This window comes from Electrophorus electricus, chromosome 3 (genome assembly GCF_041902795.1).
Source record: "Electrophorus electricus isolate QZ-2024a chromosome 3, ASM4190279v1, whole genome shotgun sequence".
Lineage (NCBI taxonomy): Eukaryota > Metazoa > Chordata > Actinopteri > Gymnotiformes > Gymnotidae > Electrophorus > Electrophorus electricus.
The window spans coordinates 5503394-5515856 of NC_137499.1; the positions used below are offsets into that span (position 1 = coordinate 5503394).

A 12463-nucleotide genomic window follows, 5' to 3' on the forward strand; every position below is an offset into this window, starting at 1 on the left:
AGATGTTTTGTAATGAATATAATCAATATAAGAGAGTGGATAAGATTAATATAGATGGACTGTGTCAAATCAAAAAATTAATAATTATTAATAATGAAAGTAAATGAAAACTTATCACTTATGACAGGTTAATGGTGTCTAAAAAACATATCTGATGTACAGTCATAATGATAATAAAACTTTACCCTGCTGATTTGAAAAATGAACATATTGTAAAACACTTTAACCCTTCACACTGCTGGTCGCTGTCATTCATGGAAGTTTTTTTTTTTTTTAATATAGCACTACAAAGTTTCATTAAATTTTTCTACTAGATAATAAAATATATATATTTTTTATTATTCTTATTATTGCAAAAAGGTACTCATTGAAATGGAAACTTGGGAAAGTTTTTCTTCTCATCATATTATTAATACACTTTATTACCTGTATTGAGGAATGTCAACAAAGCAATCTGTTCCATCATGAACAAGTACAAATTGAGGTATTATGCATCAATGCATGTAATACTTACTTAAAGGCTGTAAGGCCTACACAAAAACCATATGTGTATTTTAAGTTCATTAAATGTCATGGGAATTGATCAGGAAATGACCCCACTGACACTACTTGACCTCTCTACAAGGGGTCTATTTCCATAAAAAGAGGGTTTTTTTTCTGACCTGAGGGTAACCAACATGCATCCTCTAACATATCCCCAAGAGATTTGATAAAGAAGGTTCTACAACTTTCTAAATTTATTTTATATAAAATAATATATTTGACTCAATTTTGTACTGTATCTCCTAGTCATACAGACCAACATTGTCTAGAGCAGTATTAGAGTGTAGAACTTTATATCTTAAAACCTTTATTTTTAAAAATATACTTACTAATTTTTTTGAACTGCCACCTACCTTTAGTCACACTATAAAAGTTCAAGGATGTTCTGGAAACTTGCATGAGCTGAACTTGTGCAACAGCCATTCACACAATACATCACACCATGATATGCCACAACATACCATACCACACAATTATAACAGTGTTCTGGTAAAATAACATCAACAATCACTGCAGGTCATTCTTAATTAAACAACAACAACAACAAAAAACTTGGGCAATACATATCAGCTTAAAACACATCAGAAAACCACCTGCAAAACACATTAAAAAAAAAACTGACCAGTGTGGTTGATGCATTTGCTCCTTGACCTCACCATGTATGTGCAGTAGGCTAAACAAACGGTTTGGGAGTCTCCTCAGGGGCTGAACAGCTGTCTTAAGGGCAAAACAATAAGGTGACCTCTTTAACAACACTCCATTGTTCAAACCCTCTGGGGGACTGGGGCCAAAAAGAAAATACTTGGGCCTAATACACACCATCACTATTCTTTTCTGCGAAAATTGTAGGGCTCTCCTTTTCTTTTATTGTTGTCCAGTGCATCGTAATCTTAGTTGCTGCATTAACTACAAATCCAGCTCATGGCACGCCTGTTTACGCCTTTATGTTTTAATAATCGATAAACAATCATGCAGGAACTTCGTCAGTTAGCACCACTGATCTGTAGCATAGTTACGTAATATATAACAGTGATTGACACTGTCGACAAGGTCACAGAATGTCCAACGAAATCTGAATAAGAACTCGATATATGAAACTGATAAAGAGAAAACGAATGTACTGCTTTTAAAATGTTTTTCTCTGAATGACTAGGTGCGCATTATTACATTACTTATTACATTAAAAAACTGATATTGTAACGCTCTCCTTGCTCACGCTGAGAGAATATCACGTGAATGTATAAAACGAAAAACATAGGTTACAGGACTCTAGAATGAATAATAGGTACCAAATGCCAGGTCACAAGTGTTCAATATAAAAGGCCAACTCAAAAAAGACACATTTACTTCATTTATGCGTTTAATTAATCGCAGTGTGTATAATTAAGCAACAGGACTGAAAACTATGTAGGTTAGATATTTGGACATATTCAAAATCTCTTTAGATTTATTGAATATGAATTCCGGTATATTCAATCAATCTAAATTAAATGCTGCTGCAGTTCATTTTAATCGTCTTCGACAAACGGCACTGGCTTTGCTCTGAATCCTTCACCGCTGACCCCTTTGGGAACATCCCGTGACGTGTTTCATCAGTGCCTATATCATTGGAGGCATTGCGCGGTCAGTTTTCAACTGAGAGTGTGGACTCGTTCCTACAGAGAAATATCAGAAGAGCATAATGCTATAATCCGTATAATCACAGACGGCAAACAAACATGCAGATAGAAAGACAAATATGTAAACACGACAAGCGGTCTCCAAGTGAGTGAAATCACAATTCCAGGTAAGCAATGATCTAGTGCATTGGTTTAAAGGTTCCACGTTACACAGCTTTGCCGCCAATAATTGAAAGCTTGTAATCGTTTTATTATATATTTGGAACCGCATATACTACATATGTATTAAAATAATTTTTTTTTCAGTTTGGAGGAACTGTTGTACATAATTTACTGACACGTAATATCTGGCTAATTTAGCGAGTTATAACAAATTAACTAAATTCACGAGAGAACATTTATGACATTTTCCATGAAAACATTACACTTACACATCAGTCTGTTTGTCGGCTTTCTGGTCGTTGTACTGATTAACTGGGGGAACGCTCTCCTCATCTTCAGGCAGCTTCGTAAAAAAAAATACATAAATAAATAAAGTGTTATCTCAAAGTTAAAACTGGATTTCAAACTACGTACAAGTGAAACTCACATATAATTGATTTAGTTTGCTTATCCTTATCCTATATGCATGTGTAATAACATCCTTTCTGTGAAACGTGTTTGGGAGCGGATTTTCCCTTCACATTGACACAGTACAGAGCGTCTACACAATTTATTAATAATTAGCATTGGGGTCCAACAGCACAGCCTGGTGGCGAGTATATGCACTTTAGTCGCAGTCACCTCCCAGTAAACTTCATCATCAAAGCAGTTTTCATCCTCTGGGTCTCCCCAGCAAGGTAGCCTCAGAATACAACCTAGAGAAAAAAGGTAACCCTGTTTTAAACTCCGTGCCTCTGTGTTTTGTAAAATACGTTTTGAATAAAGAGTTCAATTGAGCTACATAAATATATCTCACACACACACCCACTACGGCTCCGCCTCCAATTCCGGAAATGATAGCAATGCACAATCCAGCTGCTTGATGGGCTGCCTGCATGCCCATTGTCCTATCCACAAATCCATGCATGATTGCGTGCATCAACCTGCCACAATATCAAAATAAAAGAGATATTTGCATAAACCCACATGCATCTACACCTTTCAAAAACCATATGGCTGCATCAGCAACAAAATATACAGTTTTAATCACTGTGGTGTAAAATGAGTTGACACCCTCCCCAAAAAGAAGAGCAAGAGAAATAAGTGCATAAGAGAAGTTAGTAAGCTTGCCCACCCTTCCTGTCCGTAGACAGATGTGCTTGCAAAGGCAGCTGTGACAGCACCCACAGCTCCTCCAAGGACACCTGGCATGGCATGCAGATTATGGATTCCACAGGTGTCCTGGATCTTCATATGCTTCTCCATGAAAGGCTATGAGGATGTATAACAAGCATTTTAACACCAAAAAATCCACATTTGGCATGAGAGTCTGAAGCAACCTTTATTGTTTCATCACTTACAGTCAACACCACAAATCCAAAGGTAGATATGATGCCACTGCAGACGCCAACGACCAGTGCACTGTAGGGCGAGACCATGATCTCAGCCGCTGTACCCATGGCGACACCTCCAGCCAGGGTGGCATTCTGGATATGAACCTAGATTGCAGACAGAAGACAGATCACATACCTTATCAAGACTCAGTAGCAGAACAACAGGTAAGTCAACTTTGTGCAACAGAGACTATCATGCACTCTGTGTGGTGAAGAACTCTACCATGCTTAGCTTGCCCCTCTTGGCAGAGAGGCTGGAGACGGCAAAGGTGGTGAGGACACTGGCCGCCAGACTCAGGTACGTGTTAATAACTGCACGGTGCTGCCCATCTCCATGGTTCCCAATGGCAGAGTTGAAACTGGGCCAGTGAACCCAGAGGAAGAGTGTACCTGTGAAGAGAATGGTGGTGTTTATTCAATTTCAACACATTTTTTTTAGCAGGTATTGTGTTCTCAAATACATTATAGCATTAAGATCATCTTCAGAGTCTGGGTGTTTTATTTTAAACTCTGTTACAATCTTATTGTGAATTTGTTGTTGCAACACTTTTTATAGACTTCTGTAACTCACCAATCATGGCAAAGACATCCGAGTGGTAAGAGGAACCTCGCAGACGTTTGCTCTGATGTAAATTTGGGCGATAGAGAATCCATGATATTGTCAGACCATAATATCCTCCAAATGTGTGGATGACCATGGAGCCACCAGTGTCTTTAGCCTGTACAAGTGACAGACAAACAGAATTAGCACTGGACATCTCTAGAGGAGATATCAGCAAATAACTTGTTATTTTCTATCATACAATAACAAATTACTCTCATTGCAATGTTAGAGTGGTTGATCAGCTGCACCTACATGAATGAGGTTGAGGATGACGTACTCTTCCACTGCAAACAAACTGACGCCACACAGTGTCATCACCATGAGCTGTATAGGACTGACTTTTCCCAGGCAAGCTCCAAATGCGATTAGGCACCCAGCCACACAGAAGTCAGCATTGATGAGACTGGAAATTGAATAATCCTAATTATAGAGAGTAAGTAAGACCTACAGAACTGTAATTTGGTAGCAGTTGAGTTCATGTCCTGTTCATCTAGATCTCACTAGCCAGCTATTCAGGCTCTGTATGGAATCTGTGAAATGAGCAAAACTTGAACCATAAACTACATGGCATCTTGAATTATGAATTATTCTATCATATCCTCCAGTGACTAAACTTTAGTATATCTTGCAGTTTTCTGAGTACAAGGCCCATATAATCAGTTAGATTTGTTTTCTCAAGTGTTGTATAGCCATGAACAAGCAGGGGTTTCAGTTTACATTTGCATTCTCATAAACCCTATTTCGTACCTTTTCATTCCGATTTTGATGGTCCAGTCTGTGGAATCCAGTGAGTGGAACCAGCCCTGCATCAGCAGAGCCCACTGCAGGCCAAAGGCAGAGATGAGGAAGTTAAAGCCCACCCCGCCAAAGCTGTAGCGTTTCAGGAAGGTAAAGAGGAGGCCGAAACCCATGAAGATCATCACGTGCACGTCCTGGAAGCCTGCCCAATGAAGGGGCAGAGGCAGAATGTGTTTAAGAAAAATCAATGCTATATACATAACATAGCTTGTACACAGACTTTTCTCAATAACAAAAGTAGACAAATATGCCTATAAGAACAGTTACAAATGTAATAATTGTTATAATGACTCTAAACTTTATTTTCATACATAGGTTTTATGAGAATAAAATATAATCTTACATTTACCTAACTCTTTTATCCAAAACAACTTACATTCATGACTGAGTACAGTTTTGAGCAACTGTGGGTTGCTTAGGAGCCCAACAGTGGCAACTTGAACTGGCAAACGTCTGATTACTAGTCAAGTACTTTAACCACTGAGCCACCATTGCCCGTTTAGGAAATTAAAATTTGCTAATCTAAGACTAAGGTTAAGATCAAGCACTAAGGTAAAACCCAAGCATATTCCTAGATACAAGAAGTATATTTAAATGGACTAAATTCAGATTATCCATATATGAAACATATATGAAAAATACTCTCAGAGCCTAAAAGAGTACATCAAGGAGAATAACTGGAAGAATGTTACATTACTTTACACTGTTTTAGAGCAGAAACTTACATTATTACACAATACATTTTCAAAGAGAACAAAGAGAAAATTTCAGAAATTCAGCATTAAAGGCCCATATCCTACATTTTCTTTATTTTCCTTTTCCTTTATTTGTAAATTCCAAAACCAGTCAGAATTCATCTTTACGCGACCATTTTCCAACCTTTATTTACCCCTTACAATTAAACATGCTGTTTCTGTTACTGCACATTTAAGACTAAATGAACACTAATTGGCTCTGATTGGCTTCCCTGTATTGTGCCTCATTCAAAAACACTCAAGAGATGATTCACGGAGAACTGCGATCTAAGTAGGTGAAGCTAAACTGCTATAGGCTGAAAAGGCAGAAATGTAACTAAATTTGTTCTCAGACATCAGAGAAAGAGTGATTTCAGAACTGAGTGTTTTTACACTTAGATTCTTTATATGGACTGTCAGTACTGGGGAAGTGAATGGTGTGCTTTTAAACTTCAAAAATATTTACATATTTACTTCAAAATTCTTAATTTCAAGTGAGCAGATTTTCGTTTTCCATGACAGGGACCTTATAACTAGTAAATTGGTCAGAGAAAATATTTATTTATTACATTGATATAAAGTCTTTCTCATACCCAACGTCGCATCAAGAACTCATAGGAGTGAAAGGAACAAAAAAAGTGAGAAAGTATATTAGTGTTGAATGAAAATTTAAGTCTTTAACAGACATTTGAAAGATGCAAAAGAAGAGAAGTCCAGAAAAGACTGAGGAAGGGCAGTTTCAGTGCTGCAGCACTTAATTCCCTGTCACCTACAGAAGAATGCCTAGTATGAGGTACAATGAGATTACTGTTAGAAGATCTAAGAGTGTGAGAAGGGTTGTAAAACTGAAGTAGTTCAACACCATGCAGAACTTTGAAGGGGCCAACGAGTATTTTATATTTAATATGAGGGAATGAGACACGTAAATGTGTAAATGACGAAGAACAATATGAGCAGATATCTTTTTGTGTGCGAGTACTCTAGCAGCAGGGTTTTGAAGATATTGAAATCTGTCAGATATTTAACCAGGAAGACCTATAAAGAGGGAATTACAATAGTACAGGAGCTGATGAAGGCATTCACTATGGTTTTAGCATCACTGACCATAATCGGATTTCTCCAGTTATATGATAATTCAAGTGGTCATGTAAAGCGCATACTCCGATTTCATAGATCGGATTATGGGCTAGAAATAAGATTAAGGAATCCGACGACGAGAGTCGGATATTAGCTCAGTAATTTGGTTTCTCCGCGCATGTATACTCATAATCTTCTTTTTCTCTTCTACTCCTAAATTCTTTGGGATTTCTCAGTCTGCGCATGCTCGCAAACGTAACCGGCGCTGTCTCGGAAGCGACTAGCAGAATTAAATGCTGCACCCGTGAAATGTTTATCAAACACTTTTGGGGAGTCTCTAAAACGCAGTACATACTCGAGCATTGCCATTAGTATCCATATAAAAAGATGGGGAGAAAAAACGAATTTGAGCGCATGTTTACAAAGAGCAGCGGCAGGAAGTTATAAGTTTACGTCACACCATTGTGTGAGATTATTGGCTGGTGGCAAACTAGAAATCCGATTTTTGCCTGACTGAGTCCGATTATCTGAACACTCAAGGGCATGCAAACGCCTTGATCGGATTACTAACAAAATCTGATTTTATGCAGTTATCGGATTGTTAAATGCATGTAAACGCACTCATTAATATTCAGAAAAAATATGAAGGCAGGCAATATTGTGGAAATGAAAGAAAACATATTTAGTGAGAGGTGAGATACGGGACTCGAGAGAATGTAGACTCGAGGGATGCCAAGGTTTCTAACCACTTGAGTGGGTTTAACTAGGGTGAAGATATTTTGGATTTAAAAACAAACAAACAAACAAACAAACAAACAAACAAACAAGCAAACAAAAAAAACAGGAGGCAGGACAGGAGGGTGGCACTATGCAGACTGTAGAATGTAAATATCAACATAGACATGTGTTTATATTATATTATATTATATTATATTATATTATATTATATTATATTATATTATATTATATTCATCCAGAGTTTGAGATCAGAGATGCATATGCTAAACACATATATCAGGGAAGTGGTAGCAGACATATTATTTGGAATGACAGTAGAATTGACAGTTATATATGATTGAAAGTTATATACATAACAATAAAAGACCATGGTTACCGATAATTTGTCCAATGGGCAACATGTAAATAATAAAAAGAATAATCTAAAGAATATTTTTACTATAACTATATATATATATATATATATATATATATATATATATATATATATATATATGACCAACACAATTATTCTTAATTAACCAATGCATGCATACTCACTTGGATATCTGTAGTAGAAGTCATTCTCAATATTGCTTGTAATATTATTTTGATGCATATATTCAGTCCAGTGTGCATCAGCCTCTGGATCATAGCGCACAAAGATTGCAAACAGGGCGATCATGGCAATTTGCCATATGAAGCAGATAGCTGGCAGGCTGATCCGGACATTGGTGTTTTTAGGACCGCACCAGAAATTTTTGCAGCTATCCTGGCAGTTCCCCATTTTGGTTGTTAGCGATGACCAACGTGAGGGCACCTTCTATTAGGACCTTGTAATTGCAGCAGTTGACTGTGGAGGTATTTATAGATAATGAGTTAGAGGTGTGTCATGCCAGGAATGATGCTGATTGCTATTAGTAACTCCTCCAATACCTGATAAAAACCCATCGGCAGAACACAGATTAAGATATTACAGTTTTTCTTACCGTGCGCAGAATAAAACTAGATTAGGACCAGATCAAGTATAGACTAAAAAGAAATTCCAGTGGTGATAACCACTGGCACTGCAATTTAATTCAAGACTACACATAGCCCACATTTTTAAAAAGCCTAATAATCTATCTATAAATATTGACTACTCATGTTGTCTGAACTGACTCTATATTCCAAATTCTATGAGTGCAGTCACTAGAATAATATGTTCACAATGAGTGATGGTTGCTTTTTAATGAAACAAGTAGAGCTGAAAGTGATAAGATTTGTTTCTTTGTTGAACTGAGCAACCAATTAATTTGTGAGAGAGTTACATAAAGTCACCTTGCTAACCTTTCTTTTCAAATAAGTAAAGTCAAATTAACAAATTAACTGGTGCTTGTTCTGACACAATAATTGTTTATGTTATACACAACTGAAAATATTTTGCACACACACACACACACACACACGCACACACACACACGCGCACACACACACACACGCACACACACACACATATATGTGTGTGTGTGTGTGTGTGTGTGCGTGTGTGTGTGTGTGCGTGTGTGTGTGTATGAGAGGGAGAGAAAGTGTGTGTGTCCTTCATGCACTGTGCAAGCAAAGTATGCCCTGTTCTGTTCTGCACTGCAATTTTTATCTGTATTTACATGCATACATACATTTTATGCTCTAGACATCTACAATATACAATGCACAAGCTTGAAGTATTAAACCCAAAAAATGGAATGGTATTTTTTTTTCAAGTGTACCTATCAGTCAACTAGTTGGTATATAGCATGTAGTTTAAATTAAACATCAAATCTCTATTGTCTGCAAAGTCAAAAACCTGTGTGAGCTACAGTAAATGTTATTTAAATAAATGGTTTTGGGGCTCATCAACCAAACAGAAGTATCTGTACACTTTCCTCCAGTGTGGACACGTTAATAATTACTACCAACTGTTTTGTAAAGACTCAGTGCCTTAGGGTCAGTCTATGACGCAGGTTTACAGAAACTGTCGGCAAAAAGAAAGAAACAATCTGAATGGCTCCCCTCCCAGTATGTTTGACTGATGGGATGGTTGCTTGACTGACAGGGTGAATTTAAATTTCATTGTTGTTCTGAACTCATATGAACAAACAGTGGTAAAAAAAAAAAAAAGGAAAAGGATTATACATTTATGTTTTGCCAGAAGTCACTGTAGTCATAATGTTGCACAGCAAGCTTAGATGTTATTCTCCAGTATCAGCTTGCTAAATGCGTTGTCTCCAGGTAAATGTGGGAAGGCTAATTTTTCAAATCATCTAGACAAGATTAATCCTGATCTCTTTATTGCCACCAGATTGGGTGTATCACTTTTGAAAAACTTTCAGAAGAGTTTTAGCAAGATAACACACATGAGGTGTTTATCTAAGCAAAATCAAAGTCTGTGTATTTATAACAGGTTTTGCCTCTCTGGTGCATGGCATCTTCTGCTGTATGAGGAAATGAAGCACAGCGGGACATGAATGTCCCAAACGTGGACATGATCAGAGGACATATTTTGTCCTCCATAAATCTATTGTACCATTTTATTTACTTTAATCTTCTCCATGGAGCTGGCAACAGCCCCTAAAGCAATTTCAAATAAATGGATGTCTGGAAGATTTCCACTGTTAATAACTCGGTCAGTTAGTTAGTGTACAACTACAGTTCTACTACGTATGTGGTGCCATGCGTATTCATGTCAGAGCATGCCCTTCCCATGAACTTTTAAAAGATGGCTGTGTTCCAGGTCTGTACTTTAAAAAGAAAAAGAGAGAAAGAAGATCAACCTGCATCATCTGTAAACTCTTGACCTACCAGGATTGAATGCTTGATAAAATATTAACATTAATTAATATTAATATTAGTTAATCTTCCTTTGTCTTATTTTCACCTAAATCATATTAAGACGTTTTCATAGAAGACCATATTGGCCATTAAGGTCCATAGAAATCTATTTTGGTAGAAGTCTGTAAATTGCATAAAATGGCAGTGTTGTTTATTAACAACATTCACCGATACCTTTCTAATTTAGAACCAAACTGTCCAAAGGAAAAAGAAAAGCCTGCAACAGCCCTGTCATATCCTAGTGTGACTTAACAGTGCAGACCGATACTATATAACTGACTCAAGTGACTTAAAGGGGATCATGTTTTATTCCTGTGTTCTGTCAAAACATTGCAAATAGTTCACCATCTCCAGGCAACTTGACATGTAAACCAAAAAAAAAAAAAAACGAAGGTACTAAGTTATTGTTTGACCGATACTCTTTTGTGTCATGTTAAAACTAGAGTGCAGAGCTATACAAACAAGACAAGAAGTAACACCACACCCTACATTCTTGGAGATGCTCAATAGAAGAGTAAACACCATCTAAACTAGAAGGGTAACAATTCATCTTTGCCCACAGAGACACAGACACAGAGCTTAGAATTTGCTTGGGTAGTTAAAAAGATTCCAGAGGTAACATGTAAACAACTGTATGTAATGGGAAGACTCAGCACTACCCTGAGATGAATAAGGAGGGTGCATTGGACCAAGCCTGGGCAAACTGGTTCATCTTCAGTGAAGTGTATTGATCCATCAGGACCATCACTGATACATCAACTAAAATATTATTTACAATACTGAATTTTAAAAAGATCAAATTTAAAAATGAGTACTGTGAAAATGCGAGCGGTTAAATTAGTAAGAAAATAGTTCTCTGATCATACATTTAAATCACAAAACTACTTCTGCAAGCGTCCATGGAAGAACCTATAGAAGCCTAAGATGTAGATCATGACCCATTGCAGCCATTCTTTCGTCTGCCACCATGAACTCATTTTCACAGAAGTTGATTGGGTGGAGTGTGAAGACACCCAGGTAAAGTTCTATTCAATATTGATATTTGTATTTAATACTCAAGTGAATAAAAGTTTTGTTTTTTTTCACTCAGTTATATGTGACACGTTCGCTTATGCATAATCAAAGTGTATTCCAGCTGCAAGCTGAGAATGCTGAGCATACCATGTTCTAGTTTACATAAGGTGACGGGTACATTCAATATATTATCATCACTCTATGAACTTTGTGTTGCACAACTCTCAGTGCACCCCACAAACGTCTGCCCATACCACTTTTTGAGATATGGCAATGAATGTCCAGTATATTTTATATTTACATCTATGTACCTTTTGATTCAGGAGTTTAATGAACTCCTAGAATCTAACATAATGCACCGGAATTATAACACAGAAGCTGAGCTCAAGGGATGTCCAGTAAGGACCAGCCTGACACCAAAAGTACCTTCTCTACAGCTTGAGCTAAATAATCCTACAATGGTTCTACTGGAGTTAAATTACTTCTCAGTCTCCCACATCAGTTTTTTTAGATTATCATTTTTTTGTGTTAGTATTAACTAAAGTCATAAATTAATAAACTTTATAGTCATTAAAAGATTTGATGATTTGATAAGGTCAGCTCTCTTACTGACCTACTTTCCATATGCCACTTGATTAGTATTACATATGATGCCAGTTTGTTATTATTGGATGCTATTGTTTTAGGAGCAAACGTATCTCCAGTTTCACCTTTTAGTAATTGTCTATTTGACGTTCGACTAATTGACTATTTGTCGTCAGCTGATGTAACCTGATGAAGTGTCTGCCAATATGACATTAGGCCAAGTCATTAGTATTTAATGTCAATTCTATACAATCCTTAGAAAAGTCCCCACCAAACAGCGTCAGATACTTTAAAAGGCACATTAGACAAGGTTGCTGGAAGTCTGATTCAGGTTATGTCCAGGAAGTTAACATTTTCAACCATAAATGGTCAAACACACTCATCATA

The 12463-nt window shown here is 36.9% G+C and overlaps 1 protein-coding gene and 1 long non-coding RNA gene across 2 annotated transcripts; one reads left to right on the forward strand and one right to left on the reverse strand.

Annotated features, from left to right (window-relative positions):
• Positions 1-1885: 1885 nt before the first annotated feature.
• LOC113573955 (ammonium transporter Rh type C-like) lies at positions 1886-9074 on the reverse strand. The gene is made up of 11 exons (XM_035531664.2): positions 8189-9074; positions 5049-5241; positions 4554-4704; positions 4269-4416; positions 3921-4087; positions 3665-3802; positions 3439-3575; positions 3129-3247; positions 2946-3019; positions 2594-2667; positions 1886-2198 (listed from the first exon to the last, which is right to left on the reverse strand). The coding sequence occupies exons 1-11, from the start codon at positions 8412-8414 to the stop codon at positions 2168-2170; spliced, it is 1458 nt and encodes a 485-aa protein (XP_035387557.1). The 5' UTR covers positions 8415-9074; the 3' UTR covers positions 1886-2167.
• LOC113573956 (uncharacterized) lies at positions 2192-5213 on the forward strand. The gene is made up of 5 exons (XR_003410270.3): positions 2192-2329; positions 3667-3862; positions 3947-3995; positions 4531-4734; positions 5076-5213. It is a non-coding gene; the product is annotated as an uncharacterized LOC113573956 (long non-coding RNA).
• Positions 9075-12463: the final 3389 nt, after the last annotated feature.

Excerpts from the sequence above, each read along its gene's own strand:
- LOC113573955 (XM_035531664.2), bottom strand. The coding sequence starts at position 8,414 with ATGGGGAACTGCCAGGATAGCTGCAAAAATTTCTGGTGCGGTCCTAAA. Across the intron at positions 3,248-3,438 it reads TCTGTCTACGGACAGGAAGG|GTTGATGCACGCAATCATGC; the intron begins GTGGGCAAGCTT and ends ATATTGTGGCAG. Across the intron at positions 3,020-3,128 it reads TGGAGGCGGAGCCGTAGTGG|GTTGTATTCTGAGGCTACCT; the intron begins GTGTGTGTGTGA and ends TTTTTTCTCTAG.